At 40.5% G+C, this 24,083-nt stretch overlaps 1 protein-coding gene across 1 annotated transcript; it reads left to right on the top strand.

Moving 5' to 3' along the window:
• Positions 1-3,481: 3,481 nt before the first annotated feature.
• efhd1 (EF-hand domain family, member D1) lies at positions 3,482-23,763 on the top strand. Its single transcript, XM_084950265.1, has 4 exons — positions 3,482-3,870; positions 11,886-12,033; positions 17,236-17,370; positions 17,802-23,763. The coding sequence occupies exons 1-4, from the start codon at positions 3,587-3,589 to the stop codon at positions 17,934-17,936; spliced, it is 702 nt and encodes a 233-aa protein (XP_084806391.1). The 5' UTR covers positions 3,482-3,586; the 3' UTR covers positions 17,937-23,763.
• Positions 23,764-24,083: the final 320 nt, after the last annotated feature.

The raw sequence follows: 24,083 nt of genomic DNA, 5'->3' as shown, positions 1-24,083 counted from the left end.
ACTGATCGTGTTATTTCTGACTTTGTACTCTGGGGCTGAGTGTTTCGTGACAGGGGATGGCACTCCCAGTGAATTCCCCACTTTACCTGCTCCACGTCTGTCAGTACAACCTGTTCAGCCATCAATTCAGTTAGCTGCTCAGCAGCCATTAGCTCAGTCAGCCTCTCAGCCACCATCACAACTAGCATCATTACAACCTCTATGGCAGTCCATAGAGCAGTCAGTAGCACAGTTAATTGCTCAGTCACAGTCTTCGCTTGCCCCTCTTCAGGAGGCTGTGCCTACCCCACCCATTTTGGACTGTTTTTCTAGTGCTCACCTCGCGCAGAGAGACAAACATATCAATACTGACATATTTCCTCATGAACTGGCTAGTTTTCAGACTGTTACTTGCTCCAGGGCCTCCCCAGAGGCTGAATTGCAGCCCTCACCTGACTCTGGACCCCTGGAGGCTAAGAAGCCAGTTGAGGACTGCACCCGGCTGTCGCTGCCTGAGCAGGGTCAGTGCTCCGTGCAACTGCAGTCTTCCTTATGTGTGCCAGGGGCCCACGTGCCTACTGGTTTTGCTCTGTGTGTACCAGAGACCCACAAGCCTGCTGGTTTTGTTTCGTGTGTACCAGAGGCCCACGTGCCTGCTGGTTCTGTGACTGTTTTCTCTGAGGGGTCCGAGGAACTGCCTCAGCCTGCTGCTTTTGCTGGGGGGGCCGAGGAGCCCATCCAGCCACCTGCGGCTCCCACGCCGTCGCCTGCAGCGCCACCACCTGCGGCTCCCACGCCTGGTCCAGCCTCCGCGCCTTCATCCTCGTCTGGTCCAGCCTCCGCGCCTTCATCCTCGTCTGGTCCAGCCTCCGCGCCTTCATCCTCGTCTGGTCCAGCCTCCGCGCCTTCATCCTCATCCACGCCTGCAGCATCATTATCGGCCTCATCCACGCCTGCAGCGTCAGCCTCATCCCCGCCTGCAGCGCATGTGGTGGCTGGACGGGCTCCTCAGTCCCCCCAGCCTGCAGCGTCAGCCTCATCCACGCCTGCAGCGCATGTGGTGGCTGGACGGGCTCCTCAGTCCCCCCAGCCTGTAGCGTCAGCCTCATCCACGCCTGTAGCGTCAGCCTCATCCACGCCTGTAGCGTCAGCCTCATCCACGCCTGTAGCGTCAGCCTCATCCACGCCTGTAGCGTCAGCCTCATCCACGCCTGTAGCGTCAGCCTCATCCACGCCTGTAGCGTCAGCCTCATCCACGCCTGTAGCCTCAGCCTCATCCACGCCTGCAGCCTCAGGCTCATCCACGCCTGCAGCCTCATCCACTCATCCAGTCAGCATCAGCCTCATCCCTCACAGGTGTACACATGGGTGCTCACACACACAAACTACACCCTTTTTGGCTCCTACCTTAAAGCACACTGTGCGCTGTCGATCTTACGTGCTGCACAATAATGTTTAACACTTAGTATTTACTGTTATATTCCCATAGATCATCATGATGTTGTTTATCCCTTGTTAAATGCTTGTTTTCTTTTTTCTTTCTCAACAGGTGATCCAGGTGATTGATATATGTATTTTTGTCTGCTTATTTTGTTGGTTTTTGTTTTTTGCCCTTTATCCCCGTCCCTCTTCTCCGCTGTTTTTTTCCCCTCTTTCTTTCTCCCTTTTCTTTTCCTCATTCAAGTCTGTCCCGTATCTAGCAAGTGAAAATAAAAAATAAAATAAACAAAAAAGGTGAATCAAATAGACCATTACGGCAAGGCTGGGATGGTCCATTTGGTAAAGTAAATCCGTTGGGCATCTTTCTTCGCCTTTAGACAATAATTCTGATGGCAAAAGAGCCAAACGGGACAGGCAAAAAAAAAAAAGAAAAGAAAAGAAAGAAAAAGCATCACCCTCATCCATATCATCCTCGCCTGCAGCATCATCATCATCAGCATCATCCTCACCGGCAGCATCATCATCATCAGCATCCTCCTCGCCGGAAGCAGCATCATCATCAGCATCATCCTCGCCGGAAGCAGCATCATCATCAGCATCATCCTCGCCGGAAGCAGCATCATCATCAGCATCTTCCTCGCCGGAAGCAGCATCATCATCAGCATCATCCCCGCCTGCAGCTTCAGCGTCGGCTTCGGCCTCGTCTGCAGCTTCAGCGTCAACTTCAGCGTCGGCTTCAGCTTCACCTGGTCCGGCTTCAGCCTCCTCCTCATCCTCGCCTGGTACTGCCGCTGGCACGCCGCCATCTGGTCCGCGCCTTCCGCGTGGCCGGCCTCCGGGCTTGTGTTGCCACCACCGCCTCCCGCGTGGCTGGCCTCCTGAACTGTTTGTGCGCCACCACTGCCTTCTTCATGGCTGGCCCCCTGGACTGTCTCATCCTGGCCTTCTGTGCTATCGGCCCCCGGGCCGGCCACCTGAATGTATGTTGTGGACGTTTTGTTTGGGACTCTGGGGCCTCCATTTTGGTCCTGGTCTTGAACCTGTCTGCTATTTGGATCCTCCTTCTCACCTCCGCACAACTGCTGCCCCAGTCGTGACATATATATTCTGGAAAAAAGAGCAATAGGAATCAGAAATCCCCTTCAAGCAAACCATTAAATCACCTTTTTATTAAACTAAACATTCTTATATTTAAATACTCATTTTACCTCAGAACTGTACAAATAATTTTTTTTTAAAAAGCAAACAAATGCCCCACAATATTCATAACTTGTTCAAACAAGACCAAATCATCAGGACCTGTGAGGTATCCTTATGTTTAGCAAGCTGATAGTAAGGACTAATAAAATATATCATAGCATTACAGCCACTGGAACTAGTGTAACAATTGTGCAGATGAAGTTAAGAAAAAGTACATCAACACATAACTTTGCAAATTTGTGAAACAATAAATTGCATGACTAGAGGAAAGGTTTCTCTCAGTGATTGGTGCAGTCTCTGTATTCTAATGATGCATTGTCTTTAGTGTTGTTAATCAAGGTGAGAGTTCAAAGTATTATGTAGTATTATGTATTTGTCACATAGGTATGATTCCATATAAAACAATAACCAAACATAACTAAGTTTAATAACAAATATAAACAGATTATTTTCACAAGTCACAGTTGGCAATGAGCCCCCGTCGAGAGGGCGCATTAGCCCAGGGCACCAAACAGGCTAGGACCGCCTCTGGTGGGCAGCGACGTAGAGAAGACTGTACAAAGGCTCCCCCAGAAGTCTAGATCAGACATAACGGGAAACTGTTCACCTAACTTTGCCCACGCACTTAAACAATAAAGCGGCTTTCCCGGATATTAGCGTCTTCTGAATTACTTCAGTTTAAACCAGCATAATTTTGAGTTGTCTCCTTGTGTTTGCTAAAGCAAGACACCAAGGCAATAAAAGGTGACGCCAGACATAGCAGCCAGCCAAGACATTTGCTAGCATTCATTTAGGGAGAGAGTAATCGGCTCATTTTGCAAACATGTACAACGCAGAAAAATTTATTCTGAAGTTCAACCGGAAGCACTTTTGTGTATCTCGTTAACGGGTGCACGCACTTTAACGGTGGTAGCACTCGCGCTCCATCCTCTCTGACAGCCTCACAAAGTAGGGTTCCATCCTTGTCATGGCATCTGAAGAGCTCGCACGAAAGCTGCAATCGCGGCTTTCTGCTACACAGGAGGTCGTACCGAGGCCCGAGCCCGAACAGAGCCCTGTCCGACCCAAACCGCAGGGGTCAGATGCTGCCTGTGGAGATTCATCATCCGAGCTATCCGCCAAACTGACGCGTAGGCTGGACATTAACGAGGGTAACGCTGCACCACGAGCGACCCGGGTCTTCAACCCTTACACCGAGTTCAAAGAGTTCTCCCGCAAGCAGATTAAGGATATGGAGGGAATGTTCAAGCGGTAAGACTGCACCAATTGTTTGTTTTGTCTCTTTAAACATGGCAGTCACGGCTGTTGTTCTCAGTCGCGGAGAATGGGGGCGAACGAGCGTGCACGGCTGGATCATGAGATTAGCCAAGGTGCAGGCTGGCTGTCATCGTGTCGACTGATTTAGCGCCTCTGTGCAAACACTCTGCACGTTAAACCGGTGTCTTTGTAGTGATGTATCGTGCTCAGATGGAGGACTTCTTAAGGTCAGTGCCGCTCCCTCGGGAGACGACACACTGACGCCGAACATCTCCAAAGATGACATAAATAAACAATGCGCTTTAGGCACAAACACAGTATGCCAGAAAAATTAACGCAATGGAGCTAAAAGCCCGAATTAGACAAAATGACAGGGGATCATTAAGTGTGTGGACCCTTCGGATTTTGTTGACATCTTAAAATGACACAGATGGATCGCTGTGTGTTATCATCCTGTATATTTTAACTCCTATTAAAAAACGTATTTTACCTGTTTTTATGAATCTAGCCTGGCCTACCCCTAGCCTTCTGGGGGTGGATTCGGTTGTCCCCCCCCCCCGCTTTCTTTGGGTTACTTTATTAATTTGTGCCCTGATAATCATATAGGGCAGCACCTAAAATTGGTGTAACTGTCTCATTCTTCTTCAATAACAAATTATCAAAGTATATTAATTAAACTAAAGGTCGGTGCAGTATTGTCAGTAGAGTCTTGTTTATTTTATATTAAAAATGCGATTCATTCTGCTCATGCTACTTTTCTCCTTTGTTCCCCATAGATGGCAAATGACAATAATTGTCACCTATTAGTTTGTAAACTGTTGTTCTAAAGTTTAGAACGTGGTATTTCTGCAGTGTCATTATGTTTTGAAAACAATAAAGGAGTGGATCTGTCTATGAAGCCTCACACTTACATTACAAATGACCCATGACTGACAAGGCAGTTAGCATTTAGTGGTTGTGACTATAGTCATTTAGTGGTTTATCCATATATTTTCTCCCAGTTCTGGGTCATGAGCCAACTGCTATAGGGCAAGAGGCAGGAATTGTCCTAGACAGGTTGTCAGTCTGTCTTATTCTTAACACAAAGAGGCAGAACCACCAATTAATATAACCCCACTACATGTACAGTCCCGATCAAAGGTTTAAGACCATTTGAAAAATGGCAAAAAATCATATTTTGTATGGTCAGTGTTGGGGAGTAATAGAATACATGTACTGGCGTTACGTATTTAAAATACAAAATATGAGTAACTGTATTCCGTTACATTTACCGCTTAAATATTTAAACAGTATTTAAGCGGTAACTGTAACGGAATACAGTTACTATGTTGAAATAAACGGAATACACGGGGGTCATTTCCTGTTTCATATGTTAGGTTATCGCCTCTTTATCCCCTCTCTAATTTTGGTAATTCCATGCATTGCTGAAAACCCAAACAAAACACGCAATAAGAGGCTCTAATGTAAGCGTTCTGTTAATGTTGGTGGTATCAGTTACACAATGGACCCAGAGCCAGCACAACAGAGCCATCAGTGCACGGGCAGGAATGCATTTCTTACTTTAAAATTCCGACACCACTTCACATTTAAAGAAGAAAGGAATGGGCAAAATCTGACCGTGATAACTATACAGTACTTACTGTACAATAAACAAAGACAATACAAAGTGGATTGTACAGTAGGTATTGAATACCAGGTTGAGTTATTGTGCAATAAGTATTGAATACCAGGTTCAAGTTATTTTCAGGATATTGTAGACAATGCATAGGCAATGCAAAATGTGCAAATATAGTATAATTTAGATGTGTGTTCAGTAACTATGTGACTGAGTGTGCAAATAAGCATATTGTTCCCAGGTCCAGTTTATAGTGGATTTGTGAGTCTTTTGGTGAGTATTTTAAGGTTTTTGTAAAGGTGTATGTGTATATCAGTCCTTTGGTGGTAGTGAGTTGAGGGCTCTGACTGCTTGGGGGAAGATGCTCTTGCAGTGTCTGGTCGTTACGGTTTAAATGCTGCGAAACTGTCTGTCAGATGGAAGGAGGGAGAACATGTGAGGGGGTGGAAAAGTGTCCCTTTCTATGCTGTTCGCACGTCGGATGATGTGTTTGTCGTAGAGTTGGGAGATGGGTGGGAGAGGGCCTCCAGTGATCCTCTCTGCTGTCCTCACTATCCGCTGCAGAGACTGCTTTTCAGTGAGGGTGCAGTTCCCGTACCAGATAGTGATGTAGCAGCAGATGGTTTCTCAATGGTTTCCTGGTAAAATGATGTGAGATCAGGGAGACTGGCCTTCTTCAGTGGCCTGTCAGTTAGGAAGTCAAAGATCCAATTGCAGAGAATGGTGTTTATTCCTAGTAGGTCCAACTTCTTTACCAGCTTCTGGGCAATGTTGGGGAGTAATGGAATACATGTACCGGTGTTACGTATTTAAAATACAAAATATGAGTAACTGTATTCTGGTACAGTTACAGTTTAAAAAGGTAGTATTCAGAATACAGTTACTTTGTTGAAATAAATGGATTACACGGCGGTCTTTCCTGTTTCATATGTTAGGCTATGCCCTCTCTATTTTTGGTAATTCACCGCCGATGGAAACCCAAACAAAACACGCATTAAGAGGCTCTAATGCCTGTGTCTCAATCTCGCGGCCCACGTCACCTCTACTGCGGCCCACATAAATGACGTGAAGAAATATTTTTAAAAATTATTATTTGAAAAATTATTTAATATGAAGGCAATAGGCAGAGTGTTACAGGCATAGCCCTAAAAAATGTAGCCTCGTGGGCAGTGTAGTCCGTGCTGCAGAGAGAATGGACTGCCATACCTGTTATGTGTCTGTGAGCGCGAGGGAGGGAGAAAAAGGAGAGTCGAAATGAGTACAAGTTGTCACTGACCAGAAACAGGAGAGGGAAGCATGTAAATATAATAACAGCCACTGCAGCCAAAAAGAGTGCCTGACGAGCCCAGTTGCAAGTAAGCTATTAAGACTCGACTGTACACTGTGTTTGTGTTTTCCTCTGAAACAATAAGTTCCATTGGAGCAGCCTTTCAACGCCTCTCTCTGTCTCTCGCTAGCAAAGTTGAGCCAGACAACAAAGTAAAGCTAGTTTTCAGCTATGAGCCCGACACGGAACCCGACATATTAGCCAGAGGTCCCTTTACTACGGTTTGGAGCTGCGGACCTGTTTTATATATACGTGTGGAATAGTTTTCTGTACGAGATCACTGCAAAAAGTGCAGCCTTACCTAATGTCCACCCTACTGTTACTCATTTTATATTAAGATTTAATCTAGCTGGTATTGGTACGGCGAGTATCCTTCAGTAGTAATAATAAATCACAAAGCAATAGTACATTTATGTAGTTGTAAAAAGCATGATAATATATTATGTAATCCAAAGTATTCAGAATACATTACGTAACAGAATACGTTACAAAATACATTTTGCGGCATGTATTCTGTAATCTGTAGTGGAATACATTTTAAAAGTAACCTTCCCAACGCTGCTTCTGGGGAATGACTGTGTTGAATGCTGAGCTGAAGTCAATAAACAGCATTCTGACATAAGTGTCCTTTTTGTCGAGATGGGAGAGAGAAAGGTGAAGAGCAGACGAGATGGCATCATCTATGGAGCGGTTTGGGCGGTAAGCAAACTGTAGCGGGTACAGATTTGGTGGAAGCTGAGTTTTCATGTGCCTCAATACCAGCCTCTCAAAGCACTTTGTGATGATAGGCGTAAGTGCCATCGGCCGGTAGTCATTGAGGCAGGACACAGTGGACTTCTTTGGCACTGGGATGATTTTCGTGGTTTTAAGGCATGCAGGTACCACAGCTGAGCCCAGTGATGTATTTAGGATGTCCATGAAGATGCCTGCAAGCTGGTCAGCACACTCCCGAAGCACCCGACCAGATATGTTTTCTCTAATGGGGAAAAAATTTAACATTGATAAACCTGGTGGTTTCCAACATTACTGGCATGACAAGCAGATCCCACCTGAGATGTTTTCTGCGCGCCACAGTAGAGCGGTGTATGGCTCTTCCTCCATACAAGTGTAAGGGATACTCCAAGTTTTGAACTGCCAGCATCATTGCTATGGTGAGAGCAAGAACCTACAGTATCTCACAAAAGTGAGTACACCCCTCACATTTTTGTAAATATTTTACTATATCTTTTCATGGGACAACATTGTATCAAAGTGTCATATATTCAATGTAAAGTAGTCAGCGTACAGCTTGTATAACAGGGTAAATTTGATATCACCTTAAAATAACTCAACATACAGCTATTAATGTCTAAACCGCTGGCAACAAAAGTGAGTACACCCCTAAATGAAAATGTCCAAACTGTGCCCAAAGTATCAATATTTTGTGTGTTCACCAATATTGTCTAACACTGCCTTAACTCTGTTGGGCATGGAGTTCACTAGAGCTTCACAGGTTGCCACTGGAATCCTCTTTCACTCCTCCATGTTGACATGATGGAGCTGGTGGATGGTTAGAGACCTTGCACTTCTCTACTTTCCGTTTGAGGATACCGCACAGATGCTCAGTAGGGTTTAAGTCTGGAGACATGCTTGGCCAGTCAAGTACCTTTACCCTAAGTTTATTTAGTAAGGAACTGGTCTTTTTGAAGGTGTGTTTGGGGTTGTTATCATATTGGAATACTGCCCTGTGGCTCAGTTTCATCTATTTTCAAAAGACTACCTCTGGATATGACGTTGAGCACGTGCACTCAACTTCTTTGGTTAACCATGGCGAGTTCTTGGCCACTGTGCTGCAGCTCAGTTTCAGGGTGTTGGCAATATTCTTATAGCCTAGGCCAGTGGTTCTCAAACTCTGGTAGGCGTACCACTCGTTGTACTTGGGCTACCTGTAGTGGTACGCGGGAAATGTTAATTTGTTTTATTTTTAAAATTAAATAACATACAAAAAGATATGCAAAGACGCCACGAGAATTCCCGAGGCTCTTCTGGGAGCCGGAGTTGACCAGAAAACATCTCCCGAGTGTGAGTCGGGCAGCCTTTCCTTATTCCTTTGTTTCCCTGGGCATTAAAACTGCAAGGTGGCAGACAGCGCTGTGCTGCAGCACCAAAACGCTGGTAAAAATACAGCCCTTTTCCGTGGTGCCGCCATGCCTCGATCCCAGCCACCATCGATGAGTCGGGGGCCCGCAGGAGAATCAGTGGGGGCACGGAGATGCCGTCGGTGAGTTGGGGACTATCGCCTGGATGCCAAAGCTCCTATTAGCCTGGAGATCCCCTTCTTCTGCGAGTGAGCGGTAATCCTTCGTGGCCAGCAGCGGGGAGTTGGCGAGGCCAGCTCGCACTGGAGCTGGCAACTGTCAGAGGAAGAGGTGAGTGAAGAGGAATCCGCCGTCATCCGTTTCTAGCAAGGACAGAATGCTCTCCATGAGCTCGTGAGAAGTACCATCACCCAGGCCAGAGAGAGAGAGGAGTTTCTCAGCCCTCTGCATCGGAGAGGAAGTAGCACTGCAGTAGCAGTGCCTTGAAAGTGGTGTAATTTCCTTGGGTGGGGGGATCCCGGAGGAGGGTCATCACACGGCGGGTGGACAGCGGATCCAGCGAGGCCACCACCCCTCAAATAATTTGGGGGTCCTTAGGGGCTAAGTAAAGCGCTATACAAATACAGGCCATTTACCATTTAGTTTACCAAATTATTATGCAAATAGGATTTTAGTGTTATAAACTTTACATTTTTTGTTTTCAGTTAAACTCATATTGTGTATACACACAGGGCTCCTTGAATCACTGATATCAATCTCAGACACCTGCCATAATTAGTTTGTCATGTGAGCCCAATTAAAGGAAAAAATCACATTATTAAGCTGTTAAGATATTTCACGTTATTAAGCATGCCACAGGTTAAAAAAAATATGGGAAAGAAAAAGAACCTGTCTGTTCCAGAAAAGTGTCAAATAGTGCAATGCCTTGGAGAAGGTATGAAAACATGAGATATTTCACAAAAATGTAAGCATGATCATCTTACTGTGAAGAAATTTGTGGCTGATTCAGAGCACAGATGAGTTTGCATAGATAAAGGCATAATGAGGAAGGTTTTTGCCAGACAAATTCATCAGATTAAGAGAGCAGCTGTTAAAATGTCATTACAAAGCAGCAAACAGATATTTGAAGCTGCTAGTGCCTTTTGGAGTCCCATGAACCTCAAGGTGTAGGATCCTCCAGAGGCTTGCAATTGTGCAACCAATGCTCACAAGCAGAAACGGTTGCAGTGTCCCAAAAATACATGAAGATTAATTTTCAATTTTCAACAACAGCTTGTATAAGCTAGCAGCTTATGCAGCTGATGTTAAGGTAAAGTGTCCTAAAAGTCACACTTTTTCTCTGACAAACAGTTTGATTACATTGTCATACTGTGTGAGTGTGAATCTATCAATGTTCGATGCACTTCAAAGAAAGTTCCATTAATGCTGGCCAACAGCAGCAAAAATAGCAGCACTTACAGACAGAAAAATTCAAGATATCCTCAGCAACCCACCGTCACTATCCCTTTCATCAGACAGAAGTAATCTTCACTGATTCATCGATTCTTATGGGACTCCTGTCATAAAGTTTTACAGCCTCTTCCAGAGTTAAAAAACAAAAACCCTGGATACCTGGCATATTGATAGCTAAAGTAAACAGGCTACACTCACTACAGATGAACAGCAGCCAGAGTTTTTGAGGTGACTCAAAAAACCTAAAATAACGCAAACATATTTAACTGGCACATATTAGTTTTATCTGGATTTATTGCTGAGCATTGATATTAATTCAAATAATTTAATATTACTGGTCTCTCTTGACTAAAACACATTTGTCCTATAGCAGCCACTGCAGCTTAGTTTCTACACTTGAATTAGGAAGGGTAAGATAACAGAACTCAGTTAACTGTAATCTACTGATGTCTAACAGTGAGATTTTACACACTGTCATTCAAGAAAGGTGATAACAGTAGAAACCTGAAATTTTATATAATTCATATTAAGAAGTTTGTCTCATACATTTTACAGATGCAGATTTTTCTACAGATTTACACAGATGCCAATGTAAGGATACGCTTTTGAGAAGGTGTAAGAACATTGCTCCTTTTTATCCTTCAAGCTTGCACTTTAGCTTGCAGCACCAGTGGTAGAATGGATACGGCATTTTTAGAATAATTAACTGTTGATATTGTCTTGGATCAGATGGCTTCAATCCCAAACAGAGCTACTGCTGATGATGCACTGCATGAGTAGAGCAGCATCTGGAGAAGCTCTTGGTGCTAGGCAGCATGGTGATGCAGATGTTAGAACTGCCATCCTGGTTCGAACTAAAGCTGAGGCCCCTGTACCTGCATGGGTTTGCTTCAGGTACACCGGCTACCTCTCAAACTCTGAAGACATGCACTTGTGATTCTAAACTGCCTGTGGTAAAAATGTGACTTGTGGTCAATAAGGCTGGAAAAGTGCTATTTAGAGGTAAGTATATTATAGGTAGGCCCCAAAAAGTTGATTTTGTTCATCTGGATGTAGCGTAGAATCAACGGAATCAACTTTTTGGGATTTCCTTACCTGGAGGATTGAGCATAGATGAAGAAATTATAGGCAGGTGTTTTTCAAGTACCATTACAGTAGCTTGTTAAATGTTTATTTTTAAACAATTTTTAAGCTGTATTCTTTACAATGAGAATGAGACTGCTGTCACATAACAAAGTAAACACTGGATTAAAGAGATCAAACAATATATTCACAGCTTTATAAAATCTGTGGTTGGTGCATCCCTAATATACTGCTGCTTTTATTCACCAGTGCTGTTACTAGTTGACTGACTTTGAGGATTTTCTTTTTAATTTTCCTTTTCAAAAATTGTTAAACGTTAGGTGCAGATATGTTTTAAGCTGATTGCATTGAACATTTTTACATATGGAAACATAATGACTGTGTGAATTAAATGTGGTGTCTTCATACTCCCAGCTGACTGAATCTGACATTGTGTGGGTTTCATGGTTTGTAGGTACGACACTGGGAAAGACGGCTTCATCGACCTGATGGAGCTAAAGCTGATGATGGAGAAGCTGGGAGCTCCACAGACTCACCTGGGCCTGAAAAACATGATCAAAGAAGTGGATGAAGACTTTGATGGCAAACTAAGCTTCAGGGAGGTGAGGAAGTAGTGCAAACACTTTGGGAATTGCTCCAAACAGCCACATTTCAGATAGAAAAGCTGACCCATCACAGAGAGATGTAGCAACTAGGAATTTCTTTTTTATTCTACTAATTTCTTAGTAGAATAAACAAGGGGGGAAAAAGTTTAAAAGTAGTTTAAAACTAAGAAACACTCAGATTTTAATGGACAATGCCAAAAACTAATAGCAAAGGCATTTAAAATCGTTAATCACATTCTTAAGTGTGTGATACCTCGTATCGTGCATTATGAACATTGCACCTTATACTCATTTCAATTCAATTTTATTTATATAGCGCCAAATCACAACAACAGTCGCCTCAAGGCGCTTTATATTGTAAGGTAGACCCTACGATAATACATACAGAGGAAACCAAACAATCAAATGACCCACTATGAGCAAGCACTTTGGCGACAGTGGGATTGAAAAACTCCCTTTTAACAGGAAGAAACCTCCGGCAGAACCAGGCTCAGGGAAGGGCGGCCATCTGCTGCGACCGGTAGGGGTGAGAGAAGGAAGACAGGATAAAAGACATGCTGTGGAAGAGAAACAGAGATTAATAACAAGTTTCATTCAATGCAGAGGTCTATTAACACATAGTGAGTGAGAAAGGAGACTGGAAAGGAAAAACTCAATGCATCATGGGGAGTCCCCCAGCAGCCTACGCCTATTGCAGCATAACTAAGGGAGGATTCAAGGTCACCTAGTCCAGTCCTTTTGCTTTAGCAAAAAGGAAAGTTTTAAGCTTAATCTTAAAAGTAGAGATAGTGTCTGTCTCCTGAATCCAAACTGGAAGCTGGTTCCACAGAAGAGGGGCCTGAAAACTGAAGGCTCTGCCTCCCATTCTACTTTTAAATACTCTAGGAACAACAAGTAGGCCTGCAGAGCGAGAGCGAAGTGCTCTAATAGGGTGATATGGTACTACAAGGTCATTAAGATAAGATGGGGCCTGATTATTTAAGACCTTGTATGTGAGGAGCAGGATTCGGAATTCAATTCTGGATTTAATAGGAAGCCAATGAAGGGAAGCCAAAACAGGAGAAATATGCTCTCTCTTTCTAGTCCCTGTCAGTACTCTTGCTGCAGCATTTTGGATTAACTGAAGGCTTTAAGGGAGTTTTTAGGACTCCCTGATGATAATGAATTACAGTAGTCCAGCCTAGAAGTACTAATTGCATTACCTAGTTCGTCAGCGTCATTCTGAGACAGGATATTTCTACTTATAGATGTTGCGCAAATGGAAGAAAGCAGTCCTACATATTTGTTTAATATGTGCATTGAAGGACATATCAAAATGGTCAAAAATGACTCCAAGGTTCCTCACAGTGTTACTGGAAGCCAAGGTAATGCCATCCAGAGTATGAATCTGGTTAGAGACCATATTTCTAAGATTTTCAGGGCCGAGTACAATAACCTCAGTTTTATCTGAATTAAGAAGCAGAAAGTTAGCGGCCATCCAGGTCTTTATGTCTTTAAGACATTCCTGCAGTTTAACTAATTGGTGTGTGTTATCTGGCTTCATGGATAGATAGAGCTGGGTGTCATCTGCATAGCAGTGAAAATGTATGCTATGTCTTCTAATGATACAGCCTAAGGGAAGCATGTATAATGTGAACAGAATTGGTCCTAGCACTGAACCCTGTGGAACTCCATAATTAACCTCAGTGTGTGAAGAGGACTCTCCATTTACATGCACAAATTGGAGTCTATTAGATAGATATGATACAAACCACTGCAGTGCAGTACCTGTAATACCTACAGCATGTTCTAATCGCTCTAATAGGATATTATGGTCGACAGTATCGAACGCTGCACTGAGGTCTAGCAGGACAAGCACAGAGATGAGTCCACTGTCAGAGGCCATAAGAAGATCATTTGTAACCTTCACTAAAGCTGTTTCTGTGCTGTGATGAGCTCTGAAACCTGACTGAAACTCTTCGAATAAGCCATTCCTCTGCAGATGATCTGTTAGCTGTTTGACAACTACTCTTTCAAGGATTTTTGATATGAAAGGAAGGTTGGAGATTGGCCTATAATTAGCTAAGACTGCTGGGTCTAGAGATGGCTTTTTAAGTAAAGGTTTAACTACAGCCAGCTTGAAGGCCTGTGGTACATAGCTGATTATTAGAGATTGAAGCATTAATTAATGGCAGGACTTCTTTGAGCAGTTTTGTTCCTACAAAACTGTCTATAAGACACGTTGATGGTTTGGAGGAAGTAATTATTGAAGTTAACTCAGAAAGATCGATTGGAGAAAAAGAGTCTAAATTAATATCAATGGTACTAAAGGTAGCTGTAGATACATCTGTGAGATGATTATAGGTAATTTTTTCTCTAATGATTAAAATTTTAACAACAACAATGAAGAAAAACACTTAAACAGATTTTTAATTTATGAAAACATGTTATTACAAAAGATGTTCACATATTACTCAAATATGACAAATGAGCATCTAAATAAATAAAGCACAACTGAAAGGTGTGGCACATTGTGCTGTGCATTACTAAAATTGCACTTATCTATAAAACTAAGCAGTTTCCAGGCCATCCAGGTAATCTTACCTGCATGTTCTGGGTCTACCCCAGGTTCTCCTACCAGTAGGACATGCCCTGCCGGAACACCTTACCCAGGAAGCGACAGCCTCACTGGCGCCTTTCTAGATTAAACGACTGGTTTGTCTGGAAATGACTAGTGACACCAGTACGATTAGCTGTATAGTCGATTGTGTGGGTAATTCTTCAAAAAATATTCAAAAAACAATCATTTTTAGGCATGTAAATAAAGTTAAATAATTTTTGCTGTTCAATACCTCAGAAAGTTCAACTTACGATCGTGGCTCACGAGTTGGCAGTTCGTCTTGTAATCGGAAGGTTGCCTGTTCGAGCCCCGGCTCCGACAGTCTTGGTTGTTGTGTCCTTGGGCAAGACACTTCACCCATTGCCTACTGGTGGTGGTCAGAGGGCCCGGTGGCGCCAGTGTCCGGCAGCCTCGCCTCTGTCAGTGCGCCCCAGGGCAGCTGTGGCTACAATGTAGCTTGCCATCACCAGTGTGTGAATGGGTGGATGACTGAATGTAGTGTGAAGCGCTTTGAGGTCCATAGGGACTAAGTAAAGCGCTATACAAACACAGGCCATTTACCAAAATGTGCCAAAATATGCCAAATGGCAAAACACCTGATTATGAGTTTATTAAACCCACTGTAACATTTCTGTGTTTCACTTTAGAAGCACCAGTCTTTGCACAGATAATGTTGATTACTGGTGTTGTGGAGTTTAATGTCTAATGAAGCATATAAGTGGTTATAGGCAATAAAATCCCAAAATAAATTAGGCGAGGAAAAAAAAATATTCTTAAATATAAGAATCCATGTGACATTTTATTTACACAGCACCAATTCACAACAACAGTCGCCTAAAGGAACTTTACATTATAAGGTCAAGACCCAGGCTAAGGTAGCAGCATCCAGCTGTTACAGCTGGTCGAGGGGTAGGAGAATCAGGGGTAAGGGTGAGTTTTATATCTGCCAGGTGCCTTGTGAATGACACTGGATGACAAAGTTGATTTTAAATTGACATCAAATTGCTGTCATGCCCACTGTTGTTAGTTGCAGTTTACACCTCGATTTTTGTAATATCAATATTACAAATATCAATAGAGAGGCTCAGAGATTCATAGATTATTCAGAGGGAGATGCAGTTGCAGCAGTTTGAAAAGGTGAGACTTGGTGGAAAAACACTTAGGCTTCTAGTTTTGACTACTGCTATATTATCGCTAATGTGGCGGTGTTGTTTGAATGGCTCTACTTATTGTTTGGGGGAATACTGCATTGACCATCTGTGCCTTAAAGACGAGTGTAAATAGAAGTAGTGTGATCATATTACCAGTAGCAAGTTAAGCGCAACCAATGTGGTGAAAAAAGTAGAAAAGAAAAAGTCAAGTTTTAAGCTTAAAATACTTTGTATTAGAGTAGAAGGATTTTAAATTCAATTCTGGTGAGACAAATATGGTTGTTTCCCTTTCTAGCTCCTGTCAGTACTCACACTGCTTTGGATAAACTGGCTTTTCAGGGAGCTTTTAGAATAGCTGTAATAATGAATTACAAAAATCTAGCCTAAAAGTAATAAATGCATGAACTTTTTCAACATCTGAGAATAGGATGTTTCTAATTTAAGAGATATTGCCCAAATGTAAGCAAGCAGTCACACGTATTTGTTTAATATGCACATTGTAAAACACATCCTGGTCAAATACGACTCCAAGATTTCTTACAGTATTACTCAAGGTAATGCCATCCAGAGCAAGAATATGATGTTTTAAAACGTGTGTTATAAAATTTTTAGGGCAAAGTACCATAACAATTAATTTAAATTGGAGGTCATCCAGCATTTTGTCTTTAAGACATACTTTTTGTAGTGTTGCTGTAAATCTCAATGGACATCCTGGTGAAAACTGTAAAAACAAAAAAGAAATGTATACAAAATTAGGCTAAACTGGATACTAAGCTGAATACAAAAGCAATCAGCATCTGCACTCTTAACTCTCTCTCATGAATTAACCTAACATATCCATTGTGAAGTGAATTAACTTACAGCATTGATTCCATGATGCTTCGACACAGATGAAAAGAGACTTCAGCACATGGTCAACATGGCTGTAATGCTTTTCTCAAAAGAGGACGTTTGAGCAGGAAGCAATGTCATCACATGATACTAAGACAAATAAAGTTACTTTTAACTAAAACAAAAATAAACATTCCATGTTTATCCATTTCATAATGATCAAGTTCTTCATACAAAGAAAAAAATTCTCAAATGACCAAACAAATCTCAGAACTAAACTCAGCCTGAAAATTCCTGTGAGCCACTGCCCATTGCTGCCTCTGTTTTAGGAAAAGTAGGTATTCCTGGTTCCAATGGGACCAGAACAGATTTGTAAGAGCCTGAACACAGTTTTTTTTTGTGAAACTCCTTTTCTGGGAAGTCTTCAGGTGAAGGTTGAAAACCTGACTTCAGTGTAAGATAAAGGTTTTGCTGAAGAAACATTGTATCAAGAATTATTCTGGCAACAACTCCCGAGATCCTGCTTGGTGAGAGGCAGGTGGTGGGTAAAAAATAAATAATTTTTTTTTAAAAAAAGTGTGTGTGTGTGTGTACTTTAAACTGTCTACCTCTCTGCAGTTCCTGTTGATTTTCCGGAGAGCAGCAGCTGGAGAACTGCAGGAAGAAAGTGGTCTACTGGCATTAGCAAGACTGTCTGAGATCGATGTGTCCACTCAGGGTGTTATGGGGGCCAAAGACTTTTTTGAAGCCAAGGTATGTAATAACATTACACTGTGTACTTTAGCCGTACGCCTAGATTTTGACTTTGTCCTTAGCTCCTTCAATGCCTATCATGACCTGTGTTCAGAGTAAAAACATGAAAATATTAACTTTACTGGAACTAACCTGTGAACGTCTATCTGAAGCCTGTTTCAGTGTTCGGGGGGGCTTTAATATACTATACCCCAATATGTGTACTTTTTCTTTCTTTTTGCACAGAATGTTAATGAGTCAAATGGCATATGACTTATCTCTGTGCCCGAGTATATGTTTGATAACTGGGGATACAGCCTTGTAACTACTGGTGAAAAAACAAGTACATCAAGTACATTAAGTACTGTACCCAAAGCTTAAATTTGTGAAAAGCTGCAGTCAGCTGTGCATGGCTACTTGGGTTTAAGAAATTTGTTTTTGTGTTGTACCAGATGCAGGCTCTGTCTGCCGGTAGCAAGTTTGAGGCTGAAATTCGAGAGGAAAAAGAAGAACGCAAGAGACAAGAAGAGGAGAAAAAACAACGACATGCTGCCTTCAAGCAGCTGCAGTCCACCTTCTGCTCATAACCCACCACAGAAAGCAGATGATGCAGATTGCAAAGTTCAGTGTTACTGAAGTTTTAGAAACACACTCCTTACTTAGACTCAAACCCGTTTCAAATTGTGGCACTTAAATAAAAAACAGATTAATTAGATTAAAATTAAATCTTGACTAAAATAAAAAACATGTCATAACTAGGCACAGGGTGAAGTCCAGGATATGGTTAGCCTTGCACAAAACTGATACCTTGTATATTGTATGTTCGACCTCTAGACCATCTGAAATCCGTCTTTGGGGGTTTTTTTTCTGTTTGTTTGTTCTGAGTTTTGTGCTACAACCTTGTTGATGAACAGTAGTTTGCAATCCCACAACTAAACAACCATAAATATGTTTCTGTTTACCTACAGAGTAAATAAAGATGCGTTGTAGACCTAGGCTAAGGACAACAACTGTACACTGAAGTTTAGCCGTATTGCTAAAAGCACACAGAAGACGGCTTCCATTTAATCATGCTTGCATGTTACAGTACTATTTCTCAACTTTGCCTTTGCTAAGACTTCATTTCTAATGACCCTAGGGAAAAAAAAGATGTTCTCAAGTGGAGGTCTGATGATAATCCTAATAGTGGCAGGAGACAGTTTTCTAAGTGGCATCTCTTTAGTTATCCTCTTTCGTAAGGAACCATCTGTATAAAACACCAATGAGCCATTGTTTGAATAATTCCTTTGTGATGATTTGTGCACAGTAATATGGTGTAAAAGCAGTAGCGAGCACCTTTACTGTGACCAAACAGTATGTTTGTGAGCAGCATCTCAAGTACATGCAAGTTACAAGGTCCCAGGAGAAATGTGCCCGTCTAATTTGATTTTACAGGTTCCTTCCTGTAAAAAGAGTGACATATCTCAAATTAAGATGTGAAAGGTCTGGTGTCTGTAGACTACGGGATAACAAAAAAAGTACAAGCTGTCACTTCAGTGCCCGATTGCACCGAAAAGATGACCCAGAACAAGATAGAAAACATTCAGTTCTTTTTTTTTTTGTAGCTCCAGAAAAGTAAAATCTTCATGTGTTATTTTCAAATGCACTGTGGTGTTTTTGTGTAAGAAACAAAATGTTAGGGGGAGTTCAGTCAATATACACTGGTAACCTCACTACTGTTTTTTTTTTTTTTTTTTTGCAAATGAGCCATTACCTATAGGTTTTTAACTGACTTCAGAGACCGCTGAAATTCAGCTTCATTTCCAAATAGGACAAATGCTGATTTTTATGTTGTGACTGAATTACAGTACTATTCAGTATGACTAACTCTTGGGCCATCGTTCATTTCTTTAAACTTAGGTAAAATGTGTAGTATTTGAGGTGAAAAATGAATCTATTTTGGAAAAAAGATGTAAGCTGACAAAATGTGGAACAAGTGAGTACCTTTAGAGGCACTGTAACAGAAAACTTGGCAAACAACCTATTTTCTGTGACATTTCATGCTCCCATCAGGTGTCTGACCTGGTCTTGTTTTTCCCATTTCAGAAGTAGGGGTAACCTCAGGACTGTTGTCTCAAAATGTGAACTGGAGATTCTCATCCATGCTTTGATCTCTACTAGTTCAAATTATTGTAATACACTGTTTTCTTGTCTAAAGCATCTAGTAATTGCTTCTAGTCCATCTAAAATGCTGCTGGAAGGCGTTTAACTGATGTTAAATCTTCTCGAAACATCTTTACACTGGCTTCCTGTCAGGTTCAGATTTTAGTTAAAAATGTATGCCCCATCTGTAATGTCCATTTTATTTATGTAACACCAAATCAAAACAACAGTTTCTTTATATTGTAAGGTAAAAACCCTAAAATAGTAATAAAGACCTGCAGTAATTCCCTGATTCTCCAAGCTGGGTTCTTAAGCCCAGGTAGGGGTCTTCTTGCTATCTCACGTGTTAGTCTGAAAACAAAGAACAATTGGGTGTTTCAATCCTTTGCTCCAAAATACTGGAACAGCTTAATCCTCTCTTTTTACACTCTTAACCCTGTGACATTCTTTAAAACAGCTTAAAGACAGGCATTTAGCTAATGTTTTTGCATACTGTGGTGTTTTACTGGTTCATGTAAAAACCATTTTGACTTTGCACAAGCTGTACTTGAATGTCTGTCACTTACTTGTTAAGAACCAATTCAAGTTATTCCTTTAGATACAGTATTTTATTATTAGCGGCCTGTCACAAAAATGCATAATTTACTCTGATTTAATTCCAACAGAGCGATTTTCAAATTGATGGAGTTTGATTAGAGTTAGAGAGACAGGACAAAAGACATGCTGTGGAAGAGAGCTACGTTACCTGATCCATCCCTAACTATAAGCTTTGTCAAAAAGGAAAGTTATAAGCCTAATCTTAAAAGTAGAAAGTGTGTTTGCCTCCTGAATCCAAGCTGGGAGCTGGTTCCACAGAAGAGGTGTCTGAAAGCTGAAAGCTCTGCCTCCCATACTACTCAAATACCCATCAACCACAAGTTAATCCACAGTCTGTGTACTTAATCAGATGGGGCCTGATTATTCAAGACCTTGTATGTGAGAAGCAGGATTTTGCATTCCATTCTGGATTTAACAGGGAGGCAATGAATTAAAAGCCAATATAGGAAAACTATAAATTTTCTTTCTAGTCCCTGTCAGTACTGACAGGGATGTTATAATGTTTTTGTATTATATACTATATTTCCATGTTTGTTTGCGTGTGTTTCAGTAAATCACTGTACCTTTTTCCTACCAAAATATAAAGACCTGAGGGTGGCTCAAGACTCTCAGCACTGTATACATGTCCAATGGGAAAAGTCTCACGGCAGTACTTTGAGATCAGAGACAGGCTGTACAGAATAGTCCTGCAGTTCCTTCATTCAGCACATCTGCATAGAAAAGAGATGTATGTGTTACTTCATCATGTAGTCTTAGCTTTATCATTAGCTTTGCTATGCAGCTATGTTGGTAGCATTGGTCTAGAAAAGAGACTGATACTTGAAGAAATAGCTGAATACTTTGGGAAATACTAGGATTTTCACTTCGGTAATCTCGGGGTTGCACTTTCACTTTGCTTAGCGTAAAGACTGGAAGCATGGTTAGCAACTAGCCTAGTTCTGTCCAAACTGATTACATAGATCTAGCGATAGCCTTAAGGCTCCCAATTATGTTTTATGTGGGTTCAGGTCATTTCTAGTATTTGGTACCATTTGAGTCCCCATATCAGAACTAAGTGTATTTTGTATAATAATGGGCCAGTATCTATTTTTCCAAATCTTGTCTTAGCCTAAAATGCCGCATCCCCATGTCACCTTTGTTTAAGTTAAGTTACCAATATGAGTTCAAAATTTTAAAATTATTTCCAGTATAAACTGATATTATTTGTAATTTTGATCATAGGTTTGATAAACATGAGTAATAGTTACTCACTTAAGGATAAAACATCTTTCCTGTTATAGTACTAGGCAGAATGGTTATTGACATGAAATGCATATCATTGTGTGTTTTTAATTTATTCACAGCATGACATTCAAAGTTTAATCTATACAATGTTTTTAGTAATTTTTAACCTAATTTATCTAATTCTTTTTTCATAGTTTGGTATCTAAACCCCAAATATGTCGTGCAGTCAGACTGTATATGGAAAAGGAGGCTACAAAGAATATTAAAAATTGTGTTTAAGTGATAATAATAGCAGAGTACACTGGCAGGATTTTATTTTATTAATGATTATAAATGTTTTAGCAATATGCTTTATGCAGAACATATCATTTATATAAAAATAAAAATGTAGAACTATCAGGCATTTTAAAGCTGTTGAGATGAAATAAATAAGCATTTTGTCAAGAAATTAGTGTTGACATGACACTTATTATTGTAGGCTCTTTATCTTACTATGTAAGGCCTTGAGGTGACTGTTGTTGTGATTTGGCATTTTATAAATAAAATTGGATTGAACTGATTTGAATTATAAAATAAAACGGTCATAGTGAAAAGGATATTTCACCATCCAAAGGACACAGTGGGGTTTTTATAGCTAGTTGGAAAGTTGTACAGCTCTCACTCTAACATGGATAAGAATAGCTTAATTCAAATGGTTTAATGTTAGGTGGAACAACCAACATAAAACTAGCAAAATATTAATTTATTAAAAAAATGGACTTAATTTAAAAGCTATATGTATGCTCTCAGTACCAAACCTAGAAATTATAAGGTGCTCATTTAAGTCTTTTAAAATATTTTTTTTAAAGTCATTTAAAATGTTGAATTTGAAAAATGCAACTTCATCAAGTTAATGTTATTATCGGATTATACATTTCATTTACAAAATGGTTATTAGTGATTATTACTGTGGTTATTTTTTTTTTTTTATCTGATAGATGTTAGAAACTTTTAAACCTTTACAGGATTAAATTTTCATTGAACAGGAAGAATTACAAATAATTGGGCCATTTCATTCAATGAACAAAATCACGTTCTCTCACTGGTTAAGCAAACGGTGAGGCAAGTATTCACTGGTGTGATGTCACCTTGTGGACAAAATTAATAACATAAAATAAAACAACGTTATGCATATATTTATGGTTAAATTGAGTACATTTAAAATAAATAATAAATGGAATACTTAAAAAAAAAAAAACTGGACCAAATTTCATTAAAATGTATTCTTAATCTAAAAGACATGAATTGAAGTTTCAGAACACAGAATACAGATCATGGCTTTTCTTCAGTGGTACTTTATTAATACCTTGTAAAGTACATTTAGGGGGCATTTAGCATGTCACACATGGAGAATTTGGACAAAATTGTTCAAGCATTATATCTTCAGCTTGACTAGTATACTATTCTAATAGTTTATGAAGCCGCCTCTCACGAAATCATAAATTATACTACTTTGAAATGGCATTAAATAGTAGAAATGACCAAAATGTTAGCACCAAAGTGTTACGTAGATTGATAAATAGATTCAGATCTTCCAGGACCTGAAACTAAAAAGTGTTTTTGAAAAAAAAGTAATGTATTAGCCAGTATACTTCACAGTGCTAATGCATCTATTTCCTCTTGTAGTCTCACTTTTGGAAAGAAAGTACTTTTTTCCCAATGATGTTGATCTATATCTAAAACATAATTTAAGAAATCCTTTACAGAAACACTGACACATGGGCAGCAGTTTGGCTGTTGTGGAAGATGCAGTCCTCTCATCTTTTTTTAAACAATATGCAGTGTCACTACCTGTGGAATGACTGTAATGTCATCTGTTAGCACCATACCTGCAACACACTGAAATCACACTAGTAAAAATTAGTTTTTAAAAATTAGTAAATATTGCATATGTGCAGAACCTGCTCTGTTCTGAATGAGGTCATTGCCTTTAATTTGTCAGCTTTGAAGGGCAGAAGTAAATTTTGGGTTGCTATACAGATGTAGAAAACAGTAAAAGAAAATTGAAGTAATTATTATTTTCTGATACATAGATAATAAAAGAAATTCTAGAAGATCAAATAGATCCACAAGCCCAATGAAGCAGAGAGGCTCTAACCTAAACAGTGTAAGGCGCATTTTATGTTCCTGATCATTTTATTTAGTCTCTATTAATGTATTAAGTTGTAGCATGTTATTGTCGACATATAACCAACCAGTGTATGGATTGCATACTTTATCTGTGATTTGTTGTAGAAATGGACAGAGTATTTTTTGATGAATAAATTGTCTTTTGTTTTATTAGAAAAGTTGCCAAATATTAAAGTCAGCAAAATATATTTTTCAGCACTGTATAGATATTGTATTTCTGCTGTCTCTGTCAGAATGGTAATGTTAAACTTAACTGCAATAAATGATAAATAGAATGGTAAACATTGTGAATCATTTTGCTTGTAGCATTGGCTTACTTTCTTTGGGGACTTGTTCCTACCCTCTCTACATATATTTCTCTCTGTCTCAGAATGAAATTGCTTTTCTAGTTTGAGTTCCAGACTGATTAGCAGCTGTTGACTAACTATTACACAAAATTGTAGTTAACAAGGAACAGAAAACAGGTGTGACTATGAAAGAGGTCATTATGGCCTACAACTCCCAAAGTCCCACATGATCCTGTTCATTCACAGTGTTCCAGCTGCTCAGTGTACGCTGTCCCAGCATCTTACATCTTGCTGCTGTGTGCTGTGGGGAGTGTA

Source organism: Perissodus microlepis, chromosome 14 (assembly GCF_051167445.1).
Source record: "Perissodus microlepis isolate ML-2025 ecotype Zambia chromosome 14, ASM5116744v1, whole genome shotgun sequence".
Lineage (NCBI taxonomy): Eukaryota > Metazoa > Chordata > Actinopteri > Cichliformes > Cichlidae > Perissodus > Perissodus microlepis.
Note: the sequence above shows the minus strand (reverse complement) of the source record. Positions and strands in the feature narration are given on the sequence as shown.